This window comes from Amblyraja radiata, chromosome 10, assembly GCF_010909765.2.
Source record: "Amblyraja radiata isolate CabotCenter1 chromosome 10, sAmbRad1.1.pri, whole genome shotgun sequence".
NCBI lineage: Eukaryota > Metazoa > Chordata > Chondrichthyes > Rajiformes > Rajidae > Amblyraja > Amblyraja radiata.
The window spans coordinates 23852331-23872964 of record NC_045965.1 but is presented as its reverse complement, the minus strand read 5'-3'; the positions used below and the strand labels follow the sequence as shown (position 1 = coordinate 23872964).

The window sequence follows — 20634 nt, the reverse complement described above, 5'->3', positions numbered from 1 at the left end:
ACTAGTCCCACTTGCCTGTATTTGGTCCATATCCCTCTAAACCTGTCCTATTCATGTACATGTCTATATGCCTCTTAAATGTTGCCTTGTCTCAACTACCTCTTCCAGCATCTCGTTCCATACACCCACCACCCTTTGTGTGAAAAAGTTACCCCTCAGATTCATATAAAATCTTTCCTCCTTCATCTTAAACCTATGCCCTCTGGGTCTTGATTCCCCCACTCTGGGCAAGAGATTCTGTGACAGTAAATGAGCTTGAACACCAGACCTCTCCTCCCCTTCCCCTGCTGAATCAGGCAAAGGTTGGCATCTCCACAAGGGAAGGACATCTCACCATTGCCAGAACGTTCACTTCTACTGTGCATTCCATTGTTGCAGGATGTTCCAGAGAGACAATCTAATCGACTACTTTCAGTGCTGTCTGTTGTAATGTTGGAAACGTGGCAGGAAAATCTGGAACCCATCATGTGCCCGTCATCTACAAGCCATCCACTTCGACAATGAACTGTACATGAACTGCAGAAGCTCAGTGTGTCCAAGTGTGTGAGTGTCCCTGAGACAGTAAAAAAACCTCAGCTACAGCCAACTCTGCTACAGGCAAGAGCAATAAATGCTCCAAAATCAAGCAGAAACCACATCTCCAGGGTTAGACCGTAATAATAAGAGTCAGACACATTATTGTCTACATGATGCTGAGGTCCTGTACTCAGAGAGAGGGGAGCATGATTTTACATATCTCCCAGCCGTAATTCCTTGATCCCATCCCACTATGCCAGTTATTTTATCCTGTCTGCTGCTGAACATCAGTAAGTTCCTTGATCTGAGCCTCTCATGCAGAAGTGGCAGTGGCCACAAACAATTTGAATTATTCATATTGTATGCCCTTCAGCCCAACTTGCCCAGGCTGACAAGTTGAGTGTAGAGATACGGCATGACAGACCGCATGGGCCCACCCTGTCCGTGCCTACCAACCGATCACCTGGTCACATGGTCTCTATGTTATCCCACTTTCACATCTAGACCCCACACGCTCGGGGCAATATACAGAGGACAATTAACCTCCAACCCCGCACGTCTGGGATGTGGAAAGAAACCAGAGGACCAGGGAGAAACCCATTTGATCAGAGGGAGAACATGCACAGTCCACACAGACAGCACCCAAGGTCAGGATCGAACCCGGGCCTCTGGCGCTGTGAGGCAGCAGCTCTTCCAGCTGTGCCTCTGTGTCGCAGATATATGGAATGCTAAAGGTGCCCCTTGCTTCAAGTACCCTCGTATATTGATAATACTTCCCGCAAGTGGAAGGAACTCCCACTATGACAGGACAACCAGTAGATGTTGCTTAAATAGCCTCAATGTGTGGTCCTACATTACACTATCAGGTACCTTCTGGAAGGTTCCATGGAAGAACTCTTGCTTCTGTTGGCCTATCCAATGCCCAGAGACGGGGGTACAAGGTCAGGGCTGACCCCAGTGTAGTACTGAGGGAGTGCTGAACCTCTCACTCCGATGGGGCGTTGAAACAAGCGCCCTCATGTGGATGTTCGTGAAAGTGCAGAGCGTTCTCCCAGGTACGATGGTGAAACCCAATCATCAACTGACGTTGGTAGAAACAAGGAACTGCAGATGGTTAAAATGCAAATAAAAATCACACAGTGCTGGAGTAACTCAGCGGATCAGGCAGCAGCCCTGAAGAACATGGATAGATGACGTGTCAGGTCAGAACCCTTCCTCTGCGGCACAGAGGCACAACTGTTGAGGTAGGAAGCTGTACAGCGCCAGAGACCAGGGTTCGATCCTGACTGCAGGTGCTGTCTGTATGGAGCTTGTACATTCTGCCTGTGGCCATGTGGGTTTTCTCCAGGTGCTCCGGTTTCCTTCTACAATCCAAAGCTGTGCAGGTTAATTGGCTTCTGTAAATTGTCTATCCTTCCAAGTGTGGGGGATAGAACTAGTATTCGGGTGATCGCTGCTCGGCATGGACTCATTCGGCCGGAGGGCCTGGTTAGGAGGTTCATACTGTATCTCAAAAGTAAAGTAAAACCTAAAGATGGATTGGTTAGATTGGCAGCAAGGTCTGCACGGACATGGTGAACCAAAGGGCCCGTGTTGTACTTTTCAATGCTCTACAATAATCACTGTGAAACTTGTACTTCATTTACACTTATACCATTATTCAATACCAATAAAGATTTTTGACTTTAAGATGAAAAAGGTGATGTTTCACTACAGCCTGGCATGTCTCCGTCCTCGTCCCTGTATATGCAAACACACATGTGGGAACAATTCACATGAACTTTGCCCTGTTCTGCCACTTGTTGCAATCCTGTTCTGCAGCCTAAGGGCCTGTCCCACTTGGGCGTCATTTGCGCGACATCATTTACACGTCACACCGCACGACGCGCAGATCGTGACGCGCACGTGATGCATGCATGGCGTGCATTACACGCGCATGGTGCATGCTGACGTAGGCAGTGACGCGCGCGGCGCCCAGGATTTTGGGATTCACAAAATCTTCGCCCGCCTCCTGCATGACGCGCAAATTACACCCAAGAGCGACAGGGCCCAACACCATTTACTTCCCTCATCAGCAGATAATTTCAGTTTGCCATCCTTACCAATTCCTTTGAAACTGAAAAGACGATCAAATCGCAATCATTCTTTTATATTCGATTCCAGAAAACTGCTATTGCGTAATAATAATAATAATGGATGGGATTTATATAGCGCCTTTCTAATACTCAAGGCGCTTTACATCGCATTATTAATTCACTCATCAGTCACACTCGGTGGTGGTAAGCTACTTCTGTAACCACAGCTGCCCTGGGGCAGACTGACGGAAGCGTGGCTGCCAATCTGCGCCTACGGCCCCTCCGACCACCACCAATCACTCACACACATTCACACACATTCACACACATTCACACACAGGCAAAGGTGGGTGAAGTGTCTTGCCCAAGGACACAACGACAGTATGCACTCCAAGCGGGATTCGAACCGGCTACCTTCCGGTTGCCAGCCGAACACTTAGCCCATTGTGCCATCTGTCGTAGCACTATTGTCAATGTTAAATGTCCTAAGACACATCATGGTACCAGTACCAAGACCTGATAAGTTCAAGTTCACATTTATTATCACAGGCACCAATTAAGGTACAGTGATATTTGAGTTACCATACAACCAAGTAAAAAGAACGCAATACACAATAAATTGAACATAAACATCCACCACAGTGGAATCAACATTCCTCACTGTGATGGAAGGCAATAAAGTTCAGTCATCTTCCTCCTTTGACGTGGCCGTTGCCGACAGTCCGTTGTTTAAGCCCTCTTGTCGGGATGATGGAAGCTCCGGCGTCGGGACGGATCGGAACACTCCGCAGCATGGAGCTCCCGAGTCGGCCTTTTCTTACTGGAGACCACGGGCTTCGCGCTGTTAAAGTCCACAGGCTCCGCGGTCAGAGCATTTTCACAGGCAAAAGATCGCCCGCTCCACGATGGTAAATCCGTGCCGCGCTTGCAGCTGGAAGCTCCGGGCAGGTCTTCAGGAAAGGCCGCACCAATCCAGTAGTTAGGCCGCAAAGGGGGGGGACGGAGAAAGATCAAATGACTGAAAACGGTTTCTCCTTATTTCCGCCCCCCCTCCCACACATAAAAACACACCGAGAAACATTAAAACATACATTTTAGACACACTAAAAATAACAAAAGAGGTCAAAATAACACACAGGCTGCTGGCGAGGCTGCCACCTCGACCTCAATGCACATGGGTCTGGCATTCCAGAGCCCACTGTTTATTATAGTGTTGTTCTGGACACACTGCTCGCTTGTAAATCCTTCCAAACATATTTGCATCGGACCTTAAATCCTCAAGTTCAACAGTGTATGACGATCTGCAAAAGGTCAGGAACTAGGCAGAGCTTGTCAAAGCTTCCCACCCCAGTCATTCCTTCTTCTCCCCACTCCCTTCGGCAAGAAAATATAGAAGCTTGAGAGTTCTCTCTGTCCAACAATGCTGCAGGTTTCCTACACTTGTCAACACACAGTCGGCTTGTACAGAGTCTGCGCTCATTCTGGCTCAGCTCACTCCCCCATCTTTGATCTGCTTTCACTCAGAGCTGACAAGGGTTGTTGTAATGTGGAGGGAGGGGATGGTGGAGAGGAGGACAGAGGTAGAACAAGGAGCCCAATGTTCCCTCCAACCAGCTAATTACAGACTCGGACGAGCGACAAGGAATTGAAAACAGACTGCACCTCTCTCACTCAACAAGAGCTTCTCATCTTATTGTTCCCGTCAGTGATATAGTGTAGACACAGGCCCTTCAGCCCAACTTTCCCACACAGACCAACATATCCCATCTACTCTAGTCCCATCTGCCTGCATTTGACACATAGTCCTCTAAACCTGTCCTATCCATGCACCTGTCTAAATGTTTCTTAAATGTTCGGATATTACCTGCCTCAACTATCTACTCCGGCAACTCATTCACCCTTTTTGTGGGGAAAAGTTACCCCTCAGGTTGTCATTAATTCTTTCACATCTCACCTTACACCTATGTCATAAGGTTTAAATAATATCCTGGTACATGGATAGAAATTGTTTAGAGGGATATGGGCCAAATACAGGCAAGTAGGACCAGCTTAGATTCGGCATCTTGGGCATGGCATGGAAGAGTTAAGCCGAAGCATCCGTTACTGTGCCGTATGATTCTATAATTCAGAAATCAAAGGTGTAAAGGGACATGAAAGTTAATTTGCATGTCCAATAAGTAGTAAGGAAAGCAAATGCAAAATTTCGAGAGGGCTAGAATACAAAAACAGGGATGTAATGCTACGACTTTATAAGGCACTGGTCAGACTGTATTTAGAGTATTGAGAGCAGTTTTGGGCCCATATCCGAGGAAGAATGTGCTGAAGTTGGAGAGGATCCAGAGGAGGTTTACAAGAATGATCCCAAGAACAATTGGGTTAATATATGATGAGCGTTTGAAGGCCCCGGGGGGGGGGGGTTGGGAACCCTCACTGAAACTTAGTGAACAGTGAAAGGCCTGAATAGAGTGAATGTGGAGAGGATGTTTCCAATAGTGGGAGAGCCTTGGAACAGGGGTCTCAGAATAAAAGGATGTATCTTTGGAACGGAGCCGAAGAGGGATTTCTTTAGTCAGAGGGTGGTGAATCTGTGGAGGCCAAGTCAATGGATATTTTTAAGGCAGAGATTGATAGATTATTGATAAGTAATGGTGTGGGGGTACAGGGAGAAGGCAGGAGAATGGGGTTGAGAGGGAAAGATAGATCGGCCATGATTGAATGGCAGAGTAGACTTGATGGGCCGAATGGTCTAATTCTGCTCCTAGAACCTATGAACGTATGACAGGGGTGTTCCATTTTACCCAGTGTGTCCTATACAGGTGGTGAGACAGAAACAGATCAGTCAGTGCCAGACAGCGGATAAGTGTTCCTTTCACTAGTGGCCCTGTTTGTTCATTTATCATCCTCTTTTCTGCGTTATTGACTGGAACCTCACACTGACCCCTGTCCTTTCCAGGTCAGGATCCTGTCCCTGGGTGAGCAGTGTGAACTGATCCGTGTGCTCGAATAACTGCGAGAGGCGGTTTGAAGCCTGGAGCTCTGATGAACGGTGGGGTCTATCACGACAGTGTGGTCGCCTCCCTGCAGACAGGAGAGTGGGACCTGACTGACCGACTGACTGACAACAACTTTGGCAGGGCTCTGATGATCACCAGGAGCACCCTGCTTTCCCCAAAGGCACTCATCTATATTTGCTGACAGATCGCATTCCCATAGCCCAGAGTTTTATTAAACCCATCCTGATATTTATTCTTTAGCTCGTCTCGCACTCTGGGGAGTTTCCGTAACATTTGCTCACCTACCGATCTTTACACAGACATTTTCACTTCATACTTTCTGCCTTAGAGATAATTAACCTATGGGATGCTGAGTTGCCCCTTCACTGTTCGATGCTTACAACCGCTCTTGGTTATATGTTACATGGATGCAGATATCCTGCCCAGGGACAGGAATACATAACCTCGTCCGATGATCTGGTAACAGGCAGGGACCCGCAAGGGTTGAGGGGAGATAGACACAAAATGCTGGAGTGGGTCAGGCAGCATCTCTGGAGGAAAGAAATAGGAGACTTTCTGGGTCAAAACCCTTCTTCAGACTGATATAGTCTTTTTCTCCAGAGATGCTACCTGGCCCGCTGAGTACTCCAACATTTTGTGTCTATCTTCGGTATAAAACAGCATCTGCCGTTCCTTCCTGCACACAGGGCTGAGGGGAGACTTGATAGAAGTATATAAGATTATGAGAGGCTTAGATAAGGTAGACAGCCAGAACCTTTCCCCCCCAGGACGGAAATATCCAACACTACAGGGTATAGCTCTAGGGTGATAGGGGGACGGTTTAATGGAGATGTGCGGAGCAACTTTCTTTTTTCTTTTTTTTTTTACACAGAGTGGTGGGGGCTTGGAACGCACTGTCAGGCTGGAGGTAGATACAATAGTGGCATTGAAGAGACTTTTACATAGGCACATGGAAGTACCTGGAATTGAGAGATATGGATCATGTGCAGGCAGATGAGATCAGTTTAACTTGGCATCATGTTAGGCACAAAACATGTGCTTTACTGTTCTATGTTAAGGTGCAGCCGTCACCAGAAGTGGAAGACTCACGCCCCAGTCCTCCGATCCCCCCTCCCTCACCAACCCACCCCCACCCACCCCCCCCCCCCCCCCCCCCCTCCACCAATCTCTCCTTTTACTGTTCAGGAAAGCAGATTTTCTTTGGTGACTCGAGCTTTTTGCGTACAATCTTTTTCCATCATCTTATTTTCCTTTAAAGGAACGTACACTTTCTAATTCCTGAAGTTCCAAATGTTCCGATTGGGTCAACCACCCCTTTCCTGTGCCAGTAAACCACTTTGTATTTTCATAACTCATCTAACACGGCAAAATGTTTTGAGAAATCCCAGGCATTTGATCTAGGAATGAACAAAACAGGGCACCATTTATTCCATCAATCACATCAATCAGCATTCCTAGGGTAAATGCGCATTTTATTGATGGTCATCCTGCAATGTAAGCGAGGCTGAAACGCAGACATCTCTGGTGTCACCAATGGCCTGAGAAACAGCCCAGACAAACCTCCTATCAAAGCCAATAGGCCAACAATCACAGATCATTCCCCACATGCGTACATTATACCAGTCGCATGGTATAATGCACCCCACCTCCCACAGTTCACCCTTTGTAGAGGGCCTTTCTGGGACTGCTCTTAAACACCCTCGACCTCAGCCCCTCACCTGCACAGTGCAAGATCTAGACAACAGCGCAGTGCTGGCGGGTGGATGGTTCCTTCACCAACAGATCCTGGCCGCCATCTTGTATTCCCTGCCACTCTGCTTTCAATCATTCAAATTTAAAGGCCTAGCTTTTGACACCACCCAATCCTGATCTCAAACAATTCCCAATAATAAGGAATAAATCATTGCAACATAATAAGACTGTCTCTATTATAGTTGAGAAAACAAGAAACTGCAGATGCTGGAATCTTGAGAAAAATACAAAGTGCTAGAGTAACTCCTGCAGGTCAGGGAATGGATAGATAATGTTTCAGGTCAGGACCATTCCTCAGCATGATTGCAGTAGTGGGGAAAACACTTGTACTCTGTCTGCCAAGGCCTGCTGGATCTCCCGATAGTTAACCATTTTAACTCCCACTTCACCATTCCAATACCAACCTTTCCGCTCTTGTCCTCCACCATTGACAGAGTGAAGCCACCTGCAAACTAGAGGAACAGCAGCTCATATTTTGCTTTGGGCATCTTACAAATGGTATGAAATAACTGCAGATGCTGGTTAATGGACAAAAGGAGGCACAGTGCGGGAGTCTCAGCAGGAGAAGCAGCTTCTATGAAGAAAATGGATTGATGACATGATTCCGATCCAAAATGTCACCTATCCATGTTCTCCAGAGATGCTACCTGACCAGCTGAGTTGCTCCAGCAATGTCTGCCCCTTTGTCTGCTGTTCATCTCTTGTCTTTGTTACTCACTATACCCATCTGATAATCAAAACCCTCTCGCCTTTAGTTTAGTTTTGAGATACAGCGTGGAAACAGGCCCTCCACGCCAACTTGCGATCACCGTTCCTGTATCCACCTATCTTGCCAGGTGTTGTCCTAAACACACCGCTTTTCCAGCTTTCTCCCTCTAATAGAATCAGTCTAAAGAAAGGTCCTGACCTGAAACGTTGCTTATCCATTACCTGCAGAGATGTTGCCCGAGCTGCTGAATTACTCCAGCACTTTGTGTTTGCTCTATTATACTGGATATCATTAACATTGAGTAAGTCACTTTAACAAAACCCATATTTAACACACAGTAACAGCAATACTGGCTCGCTTATTGTTAACATTTTCCCAGACACACTGTTTATTGGTAATAACATTATAAAATAATATAGTAATATTGCATCAGCAAAATAATACAAGTGTGTCTTCAATAAAGTGTGTATCAGTAACATGGAGTAAGTCATTGCAATGTAATAGTCACGAAAGTACTTTATATCAGGAACTCTCTGTAAGTAATTGTGGGATAACACACCTCTAATCTACTCTACATTAATAACTTTAGATCAGATATGAAAACATGAACCATCCTCAGTATCCAGGTCAGACATTGCAACTGAATACATCAATAATACACTGTATGTTAGTAATATGGGTCAGCTTTTATGGTACAGTCTGATACGCTACATTATTAATGTATGATTACTGTAACATAATGCATGCCTTAAAAGTGTAGATCAGAATTACTGGATCACTTACTGTAAAGTAACTCCTTCCTGACAAAGGAAGTCACAGCACAATCAGAAATGCCAGGTCACAGGGCGAGGAGCACGATATTCTTTCCTTCGCAAGTTGCACAGGTTTTAGACCTAACGGGGCTGGCTGGACTACAGTAGGTCTCTGCTCCAGTCAGCTGGTCACTGGAGTGCCCCCAGCACCTCACCATCGAGTGGCAGAGACTCACACCGAGCTCCAGCTCTCCAGTAACCTGCGCTGGGTGCCGGCCATCCCACGGGTGGATCAGCTCGCTTGTCGAACGGGTTAATCCCCCCTGGATTTCACATATCTGCTGCCGTCGAACCTGTTATAGGGCTGAATCCGCGTCATTACTGGCTCCAAACATCTGAGATTGAGGTCCTGGAACAGCTCCAGTCATTTCCTCTCCTCTCCTCTTGGGCCGTAGAAACCAAAGCTCCAAAACGCATACCATCAGATTCAGAAACACCTTCCTCTCCACTCCACTGAACAGTCCTGATCTCCCAACCATCCTCGTTGCGGATCTTGCACTTTTTTTAGCTGCACTTTCTCTGTGGCTGCAACACTATAATGCTGTAGCAATATATTCTGCACTCTGTCTGCAGTAGTTACCTGTATGTGTGGTCTGATTGTATTATTCAACACAGTTCTGGTCATCCCACTACAGGAATGATGTGGAGGCTTTGGAGAGGGTACAGAGTGGGTTTACCTGAATGCTGTCTGGATTTGAGGGTGTCAGCTACAGGGAGAGGTTGGATAGATTTGGATCGTTTTCTCTGGAATGTCAGAGGTTGAGGGGAGACTTGATAGAAGTGTATAAAACTACGAGAAGCATCGATAGGGTAGACAGTCAGAATCTTTTCCCCAGGGTGGAATCACTAGAGGGCATAGCTGTATGATGAGGGGGGGGGGGGGGTTTAAATGGAGATATATGTATTATTTTTATACAGAGTGGTGGGGGAGTCTGGAACGTACTGCCAGGGGTGGTGGCGGAGGCAGATACCACTGTAGAGTTTACGAGTCTTCTGGATGGGCATACGGAAGTGCTGGGAATAGTGGGATATGTATCATGTACAGCCAGATGAGACCAGTTTAACTTGGTGTCATGTTCAGCACACACATTGTGGGCTGAAGGGCCAGTTCCTGTGCTGTACTGTTCCATGCTCAGCCGAAGGAAACCTAGCAGCTGGGACTTCCTTGACATCAGACTTGTGGCATTATTGACGCCACAGCAACCCCATCTAAACTTCAGGCCTGAGCGTAGGCTGCTGCCAAGGTACAGCCCACATGTCAATAGTAGCTAACGAACATTAAGTCCAGACCATCGAGCAACAGCTCAAGACCTCTGTGATTCCACTGTGGTATGTGGATTCATGAGACCCCCTTTAGTCAGAGGGTGGTGAATCTATGGAATTATTTGCCACAGAAGGCTGTGGAGGCCATCAGTGGATATTATTAAGACAGAGATAGATAGCTTCTTGATTAGTATGGGTGTTTGAGGTTATGGGGAGAAGGCAGGAGAATGGGATTAGGAGGGAGAGATAGATCAGCCATGATTGAATGGCAAAGTAGACTTGATGGCCTAATTCTACTCCTATTCCTTATGACCTTATGAGACAGTTCATACTGTCCCTTCCTGTGCCCAGCCTTTACCGACACTAGTAGTTGATACACTGCTCATACACCATTCTCTCCAGCAGACACAGTAAATAACGGTGCAGCATACAAATATATTAACCGGTGTCCCAGTTGCTCCAACAACTACAGCGCGCGGTGCTGAGGAACACGTTTAACTACTTCATTCTGTCGCTCAGGAGTTCTCACAGAGGCGTGGAGGACAGGATTGCAGCAAAGGTCTTGACACAACCAACCATCACTTCTAATCACAATTGCATCCCATGCAAATGCTGAGCTCTTGTTTGCTATCCCCCTCTATCTGATACCTTCCAAGCATCACCGTCTCATTAAAAAACTCAGTGCGTACGAGGTGTCATTTGTCAAAGAACTGAGCAAACAGAATTGTTCCTTAAGGACATCGGGTCCAATTAATCCCACCCAGCTGTTTCCGTGCGCCTGTTCCCTTCTGCAATGAAATTTGTTCAAGTGAATGCAAAATATGCAGAGCGATGGCGGAAGGAGGTTTTTAAAAATGAGGAGAAGGGCTACAAAGTACGACTGAGCCTTGTACGTAGAAAACATACAGTCACAGGCTCAACACAAGTCAACTTTGTTCTGATTAATGCCGAAATAGAAAGCTGTCGGATGTGAAGATTTAACTTCAAGTTCTATGTAAAGTTGAGGCATAGTGGGTGGAGCAGAATTATTGGAAAGAGGAGGGGTGGCAAGGTTGAGGACTGGAGGAAGAGAGGAAGACTCGTGTACAGGCAAAGAGAAAAAGAGTGGGTCAGAGAAAGAGAGTCAAGGGTGACGAAGACCGAATGGGAAGAAGAGAAAAATGAATAAATGAGGGGCATAAATAGTGAAACAAGGATAGAAGGTGAAAAATTGAATAAATAAAGAATTAAATTAAATTTCTTTATTTATATAGCACATTTTTAGTCAACTTGCATTGACCCCAAAGTGCTTCACATAATTACATCCACACACACAGGCAAAGGTGGGTGAAGTGTCTTGCCCAAGGACACAACGACAGTATGCACTCCAAGCGGGATTCGAACCAGCTACCTTCCGATTGCCAGCCGAACACTTAGCCCATTGTGCCATCTGTCGTCCCGATACAAAGCACTACAGAAGCTGCAATCCTGAGCAAACATGAAGTGGCGGTGTAACTCAGCGGGTCAGGCAGCATCTGCAGAGGTATGAATAGGCAATGTTGAGGTCAGGACCCGTCTTCACACTGACCAGCACAACAAGCAGACACGATAAATGAAGGAGGAAGGTGCAAAGAAGCTGGCCTTGCAGAGAGAGTGAGAGGATGAGAAGTGGGACGGAGCGATGTTGCCAGGTTCTGAAGCTGTGTTAGTTTCTAATTTATCTGTGTGTCGTGTCTAATCACAGGATTAGGAGAAAGATAGGGTGGTGTGGCAAGGTGTTGCGGATCCACAACTCTCAACCTCTTGCGAAGAAACGACAATGTAGTTTCTCGGTCACTGGGCATCCAGGCAACAACAGGCAGTGAGTGAATCACTCACCCAGCAATAGCCACCAATGCCACCCCAACACCAACCTACCTATTCCCTGCAAATCATCCAAACTCCACTCAACTAGTCGCTCTGCGAGTTGGAGCGGATTGTACCAGAGGCATCCTTTGTAGGAAAAGCACCTCATATTTTGCTTGGCCCGTTTACAACCAAGCTGTATAAATAATGTTGACTTTACAAGTAAGCCCTGCACTCCTTCTCTTCATCTGCCTCATTGGAGACCCTCAAACTATCTTTAATCAGACTCTACTGGACTTTATCTTGCATTAAATGTTATTCACATTTTGTACACAGTGGATGGCTCGATTGTAATCATGTATAGTCTTTCCGCTGACTGGATAGCACGCAACAACAACAAACTGTTCACTGTACCTACCTCGGTACACGTGACAATAAACTAAACAATATCACATTCAGAGACTTGAACAAGCGATCCAGACCAACTCACCTGTGCCATCCTAATGGAATACTTTGGCTCATGAGGCATCTTTCAGATGAGAAGTTAAACCACAATGCTGTTATTTAGTGGGCAGCACTGTGGCGCAGCAGTAGAGCTGCTGTCCTATGGCGCCAGAGACCCAGGTTCAATCCTGACCACGGGTGCTGTCTGTACGGTGTTTGTACGGTCTCTCTGTGACCTCGTTTGTTTTCTCCGGGTGCTCTGGAGCATGCACCAAAGACGTACAGGTTTGTAGGTTACAATACAGTACGGTTTTATTCGTGGTTTTATACATGGCATCAGGGAGCTCTCCGCGATTAACTGGTCAACACATATTCCTCCACCCACACACCTTGCTGCTATAGATGATCATTGTTATCCCTTTGCTGTCCGAGGGAGTGCCTGATGAGCAAGTCATAAGTTAGACGATGATGGGTTCCCTACAATGCAACTGTAACGCACTTCAAAAACCTCTTCATTGATTGTAAAATGCTCTGGGATGTCCCGAGGTCATGGGAAATGTTCTATTATTTCAAGCTCTTTCATTTTTGTTCTTGGGCTCTTAGGAGAACACTAACAGCAGTTTACACATCAGGATGTTGGAAGAAATATAGAATGTGCTCTAACAAAAACAATCAAACCGACACTTGCACAGATTGCTGTCAAATGCATTAAGTATTGGACAAAAAGCAACAGATGCAGGAGACGTGGCACCCATTTGCTTGTGCAAAGCAAGCACCCATTAAGCAACAATCGAGTGTAGAAAGGAACTGCAGATGCTGGTTTACACCAAAAATAGACACAAAGTGCTGGAGTAACTGAGCGGGTCAGGGAACATCTCTGGAGAAAAGGAATAGGTGGCGTTTCGGGTCGATACCCTTCTTCAGACTGAGAGTCAGGGGTGAGGCAAACTAGAGGCATGAAAAGGTACAGAATAAATCAGAGCCGGTACTGATGGCCAAAGAGCCCACAATGGTCCATTGTTGACTGTGGGTGATAACGAAGGAATACAAACAGTGAAACTAGCAAGATGACTAAGGTGGGGGAGGGAGGGAGGGAGGGAGAGGAGGGAATGCAAAGATTACTTGAAATGAGAGAAATCAATAGTGATATTACTGGGTTGCGAGCTGCCCAAGCAAAATATAAGGTGCTATTGTTCCAATTTGTGTGTGGCCTCACTCTGACAGTGGAGGAGGCCCAGGACAAAAAGAGATTGAGAGGGGTGGCTGGATATGTCACTTTTATAGGTACAGGGTGAGCGAGTGTTGACTGAGACTCTGGAACATCTGTCTCAGTCTTCTCCTTAACGTCCACTTGAACAGATAGTGAGGGTTTAATGTCCCGGGTTTTGCTTTTAGACTGGAGTTGAGATTAATGGCAACGGAACGCTATCAAGCATCAAAGCAAGAAAGATCTATATGGAGAAGGTCAAAGTTCATTTAATTTTAAGAGAAGCGCATTAAAAATTAAATGGTTGAAGCAGAGCAGCAGTAAAATGCATGTAATGTTCAAATGACCTGGAAGCTAGGAAGTGCTGTAGTCTCACAAGCCTTTGGGTTTGGGCGCTTCTTCACTGTATGAACAGCCAGTCCTAGCCAATCCAGCAAAGTGGCTTGGTTCCCCACCACCTCGACTCTCCCTTTCAGCCAGCTCACACCCTCCTCTTTCACACAGAGGGCGGTGGGTGCATGGAACGAGCTGCCAGAGGATGCAGGTGTAGAAAGGAACTGCAGATGCTGGTTTACGCCAAAGATAGACACAAAACACTGGAGCAACTCAGCGGGTCAGGCAGCATCCCTGGAGAAAAGGAATAGGTGACATTTCGGGTCGAGACCCTTCTCCAGACCGAGAGACAGGGGGAGAGGGAATCTAGAGATGTGAAAAAGATTCAGAACAAATCAGAGCCAGCGCCCATGGACAGGAGCCCACAGTGGTCCATTGTTCGCTGTGGAAGAGATGATAACGAGGGAATTCGAACAGTGAAACGTGCAGGACTACTAGGGTGGGGGAGAGGGAGAGAGGGAGAGAGAGAGAGAACGCAAGGGCTACTAGAGATTAGGGAAATCAATATTCACACCACTGGGTTGTAATCTGCCCCAGCGAAGCATGAGATGCTGTTCCTCCAATTGGTGTGTGGCCTCACTCTGACAGTTGAGGTGGCCCAGGGCAGAAAGGTCAGTGTGGGGATGGGAAGGTAATGAAGGCAGCAACTGACAACAACATTTAAAAGACATTTGGACAGGTACATCAATAGGAAAGGTTTAGAGTGATATGGACCAAACGCGAGCAGGAAGGACTCATCTAAATGGGGCACCTTGGTTGGCATTGGCTAGCTGGGCCGAAGGGCCTGTTTACATGCTGCGTGACTCTATGACTCGCCTTCAGCTCTGACGCCACATGTTTGGCTGGAGGATTGCAAAGGCCAGCCTCCGAACTGTCCCATCCTGCCCACCCGTCAACTGGTCAACCATGGGAAGGTGGCCGTGGCTGTGGCCTTCCGTCCATCACTGTAGCTCGCTCTCAGTTTCGTGGCAGGGGAGCAGGGAGCAAGGACAATCAGACGTGGGAGACGTGGCAAATAGGCCATTCTGTCCATCAAGTGTAGTCGCGGCACAGTGGTGCAGTTGTAACGTTGCTGCCTGACAGCGCCAAAGACCCAGGTTCAATCCTCACTATGGGTGCTGTCTATACGGAGTTTGTACATTCTTCCCAAGACTGCACGGTCTGGTCGGCACGGACTCGGTGGGCCAAAGGGTCTGTTTCTGCGTTGTGTCTCTAAAGTAAAAGTCTGGCTGCATTAGGCTTAGATTTATTATTGTCACCTAGACCGAAGTACAGTGAGACGCTTTTGTTTGTGTGCTCTCCCATCAAAGGAGTGGGGTAAATAGCACACAAGAGGGTCCCAGATGCCTTATGCTGCCTTATCCAACTCCATCCCTGAGGATGCATTTGCTTTCCTACTTTTTTCTTCAAAGAAGCTGCATCTCAATCCTCAGGCAGTGATTTTAATTGTATGATCCTCTATGTATTATGAGACAGTCCGAGCTATCCAATGCAGCAACACTATTAAACATGCCACAATTGATGGCCTGTTCCAGTCCACCAAATAATAGTGATAATGACCAGGAAGAAAAGCAAACCACCCAGAGTGCATGTACGATCACATTGGAATCACTCACCAAGACCAATCATTACACAGGAAGAAGTTAACAGAAGTCACTTCCCTTTGTTCTCTCCCCTCTTCTCTGCAGCTTAAAATGTTTGATTTCCAACTTTTCCCATTTACTAATGAAAGGTAGAAACAAAGAATTGCAGATGCTGCTTTGTCCCAAAGATAGACACAAAGTTCTAGAGTAACTCAGCAGGTCTGGCAGTAACTCTGGAGAAAAAGGACGCGTGACGTTTCGGGTTGGGACCCTTCTTCAGACCTCTTTTAGTGTGAAGGAGGGTCCTGACCCAAAACGTCACCCATCCTTTTTCTACAGAGATGCTGCCTGTCTTGTTGAGTTACTCCAGCAGTTTTTAATCTATCTACTCATGAAAGGTTTTCACCTGAAACCTTAACATTGTTTCTCTCTCTCTCTCTCTCTCTCTCCACAGATGCTGCAGATGTGCCGCATGTTGTCTGGATCACACTGCTTGAACAGCTGTAATGTGATCGGCCAAATAAATGCACAAAGGACCCCAGCATCCCGTGTGATAAATGTGAATTAATGTGTAAAAAGCAAACAAGAGCTTTTGATAAAGCAAGCTGGCAAAGGAACTGCTGGAGCCTTATAAACAAAGCAGTGTGTGGCCCACATTTCCTTCTTTGATCCCCGATGCGCTATTCTTAAAGAGATCTCCACCCTGTATAAGTGGAGGCAGTCGAAGAGACTGTGGGGGCCAAATCCAAGTTGGTAGATAATTGGTTGCTTAGAGAGACAGAGTGACTGCCAGTGATAGAGAGATATAGTTAGGCAGAAGTATTTTACAAAAATTATGCAGACAAATTACGATCAGGAGCAGGCTGCACATCCCACAAACCTACTCCACCATTTCATAAGGTCATGACTGATCAGATCAGAACCTGAATGCTGTATTCCCATCTGGTAACTTTTCACCCCATATACTTAGCACACATTTATCTACCTCTACCCTCATACTCTTCCACCTTTGTGGAAGGCACTTCCAAGGACTACCTTCTGAGAGGAATTAAATTACCTCAAATCTGTCTCAAACGGGCAACACTTATTATTTTTAAACAGTGATCCCTACGTTTAGATTCACCTACTCCACATCAAGACAGCCATCCACGGTGTCTGAGCAACCAGACGGAATGAAGCACAACACACATGACTCAACATTTCAGCGTTGCTTAGATTTCGGATTCTATTGACAGCATTCTCTCACCACATAACATTTCATATTGCATCATAAATATGCCCTTCAGATATACAATCAGACATCACTTATACATGTGATAATATGGCAATGTAATGTACATATGTATATATGCAATAAACATAGTCCGTATGATAAGGATATTTTCCCATCACTTTTCCATGAAACATTTCAAAGGGAAACTTCCTTCATCAACACTCTCTGGCAACATCTTTGCTCTTTTCTTCGAAGTCTCTGCTCTTTGGATGAACGATTATTTCTCTTGAACATAACAACCCCACAATACAATATGAAAGCCCAGAGTAAGCCCATCGTTTGAAAGGCAGCAAGTCCTCCATTATTGCCGAACAATGATATCAATGGGAGCTCGCTCGCACTTTTCCATTTAACCCATTGCATGCCGGAGAAGGACATAAGGAACTAGCAAGCGCCAGAGCACCGACCGATAAACAAAACTTCAACCCACACCAAGCACCAGTCACCAAGCCAAGATTCCAACTAGAGAAATTTTTCCAACTTTTGGTTTCAGTCCTTAAAAGTTTATAAACGGTGAAGTGTTTCTCTAAAGTTGTGTTTACAAACAAAACAGAGGGCAACAAGGCAGCTAAAAGTGGCTGGAGACTCCTCAATCCCCACCAATGCCAATGTCCAACACTCCAGCCGACGGGTCCCACCGGATCAGACCGGGACAACACGGCACACACAGACCATCGGGTGACCTCTTCACCCACAGCTCCCTCCACAATCTCAACATGCACCAATAAACCGACAGCAGCCAGCAGGCAGGCCAAAAGTAAGTAGTTTCCTGACCTGTTTTCTCCTTAATCTCACAAAGCACGTTGAAGAGTGCAGGCTTCATCCTGTGGCAGTTCAAAGCATGTTTCCTGCAACACAAATCATCGATGATCAGATTTCAGTCTGCTCCCCCTTCAAACTAATAGAGTTGTTTGGAGGTAGTGGGGCAGTTATTGTACCACCCTCTCTCACACACAGATTTCTTGCAATCACTCTCATACATACTCTCATTCACTCCCTCACTCTCAGACACACACACTAATATTCACTCTCAAACACACATACTCTCTCTCACACACACACATTCCCTCGCACACATTCTCACACTCTGTGTGTGTGTGTGTGTCACACACATTCACTCTCACACACTCCCTCCCTCCCTAACTCACTCTCACTCACACCCTCTCTCACACATATTTCTCTCTCTCTCTCTCTCTCACACACACACTCACCGCGCCTGTGCTTCGTCCAGGCTCTGATCTGTGATGGTCATTATTTGCTGTAAGATGTCTCCAATGTCCTGCTTCCTGCCCTCGGCCTCGCCCCCGCTGTCTTGCTGCAGGTGCTGGGGCAGCCCCGGGATACTGACCCCGGCGTGGGGATGCCGCAGCCGGGACTGATCTTCCATCGCCAACCTTGTGCGCTGCCGTTCTCTCTGGCCGCCGAGAAAAGAGCCTCCCTCGGACACAACCGAGACCACCGAGCCGGCTAGAGCCAGGGCGGAGAAAATGCGAAGTCTCTCCTCTTCCCCCGCCCCACCACCACCCCCCTCCCGCCCGCCCTTCCTCCCTCCTTAACCTCTGCAGGAAGCGCCAGCCAGCCAGCCAGCAGTGAGTGGGGGTCCGAATTCCCCAGCCCCTGTGCCCACACTCCCAGCCTCCCTTCTCTCGCTCTCTCTCTGCCGCGCTCTCTTATTCTCCACGCTCAGGGAAGATGCTTTCTGGTTATTTGCAGTTGCTATTGATTCCTGTGTAATTAAAGGTCTTTTTGTTGTTGTTTTTTTTTTTGTTGCAGCTGAAGGTGCCACGATTCTGATCCAGACTGGACACGGCAGCAGAGAGGAAAGAAAGAAAGAAAGAAAGAAAGAAAGAAAAGAGAGGGGGGGGGGGGGGTGGGAGAGAGAGGGGGAAGAGATAGAGAGGGGGGGGGAGGGAGATAGGGGGGAGGGAGAGGAGGGGGGTAAGGAGAGGAGGGGGTAAGGAGAAGAGGGGGGGAGAGAGGAGGGGGAGAGAGGAGGGGGAGGGGAGGGGGAGAGGAGGGGGGGAGAGAAGGAGGGGGGAGGGAGAGGGGGAAGAGACTGAGGGGGAAAGAGAAAGAGGGGGAAGAAAGAGGGGGGGGAGAGGGGGGAAGAGAGAGAAGGGGGGAAGAGAGAGAAGGGGGGGAGAGAGAAGGAAGAGAGAGAGAGAGGGGGGGAAGAGAAGGCGGGGGGAAGAGAAGGAGAGGGGAGAGAGAGAGAGGGGGGAAGCGCGAGAGAGGGGGAGAGAGAGGGGGAGAGAGAGGGGGGAAGAGAGAGGGGGGAAGAGAGTGAGGGGAAGAGAGAGAGAGGGGAAGAGAGAGAGAGGGGAAGAGAGAGAGGGGGGTGAGAGACAGAGAGGTGGGGGAGAGATGGGTTTGAGCAGTTGGACCAGTAGGTGGTAGCTGGGGCATGCACCATGTTGCTGGGGCATGCACCATGTTGCTGGGGCATGCACCATGTTGCTGGGGCATGCACCATGTTGCTGGGGCATGCACCATGTTACTGGGGCATGCACCATGTTACTGGGGCATGCACCATGTTACTGGTGTGACTGGGAGAGCTGGGTCCATGCTCCAGCTGGGCTTGGCTTTGTTTTTTCTGGGTGCCCTTTGCTGAGTGACAGCAGCCCAGGCCCCGCCCCCTCCCCGTGATTGACGGTCCGACAACAGGCCCCGCCCCCTCGGCGCGCCATGACGTCAGAGGGAAGAGCAACATGGCCGATGACGTCACACAGCCTCCTCTCAAACCATTTCCCAAATAGAGACTTGGCACAACAGCTTTGCATTCTCCCACATCCTTATTGAGGCAGGGGGGATCATGAGAGGAATAGATCGAGTAGATGTACAGCGTAGGAAGGAACTGCACTAGCTGATTTACGCCAAAGCTCTTTGGTCTGAAAAAGGGTCTCAATCCGAAACGTCACCCATTCCTTCTCTCCAGATGCTGCCTGTCCCGCTGAGTTACTCCAGCATTTTGGATAGATGTACAGAGTCTCTTGTCCAGAGTAGTGGAATCAAGATCCAGAGGACCTATCACAACGTTTAAGAAGCATTTAGACAGGTGCATGGATAGGACCAGTTTAGAGGGATATGGGCCAAAGGCAGGCAGGTGGAACTAGTGTAGATGGGACATGTTGGTGTGGGCCGAAGGGCCCCTTTCCATACTGTAAGACTCAAACCAACCTCCCTTCCATTTACTCCAAGGCCACCAGCATAATCAAGGGCGAGTCGCACTCTGGCCACTCCCTCTTCTCCAGTCTCCCATCAGGCAAGTGGTACTGGTGGCCTTGCTGAGACAGTGAAATGTACATGGAGTCAATGGAAGGGAGGTTGGATTGCACGATGACCTGGGCTATGTCCACAATTCTCTGTAATATTTTGCAGTCTTGGATGGAGCTGTTCCCAAATCTTCCTGATAAAATGCTTGCCACGGTGCATCTGTAGAAGTTGGTGAGAGTTGTTGAGGACATGCCAAACTTTCTAAACCTTCTAAGGAAGTAGAGGCTTTTGTGGTTTTTGGGCCATTTAAAGCCAGGACCAGCACCATATTTCCAAGTCAGGATGATGTGAAATTGTAAGGGAACCTGCTGGTGATGGTACTCTCCTGCACTTGGCCTTCTTGATGGGTAAGGCTGTGGTTTGAGAAGTTCCATGGTGCATTATATAGATGCCTCAGCCAAGATCACATAGCACAGAAACAGCCCCAGCAGGCCCTTCAGCCCAACAAATACCCATCTGTACTTAAGACAGACACAAAATGCTGGAGTAACTCAGC

At 47.5% G+C, this 20634-nt stretch overlaps 1 protein-coding gene across 1 annotated transcript in view; it reads right to left on the bottom strand.

Moving 5' to 3' along the window:
* Positions 1–18728, bottom strand: part of LOC116977688 (pre-B-cell leukemia transcription factor 1-like) — a 143803-nt gene extending 125075 nt beyond the window's left edge. The window contains exons 1-2 of the mRNA XM_033028362.1: positions 18077–18728; positions 17640–17713 (exon numbers count right to left, since the gene is read on the bottom strand). Coding sequence (XP_032884253.1) covers positions 17640–17713; positions 18077–18252 — 250 coding nt within the window. The 5' untranslated portion in view covers positions 18253–18728. The remainder of the gene's footprint in view (positions 1–17639; positions 17714–18076) is intronic.
* Positions 18729–20634: the final 1906 nt, after the last annotated feature.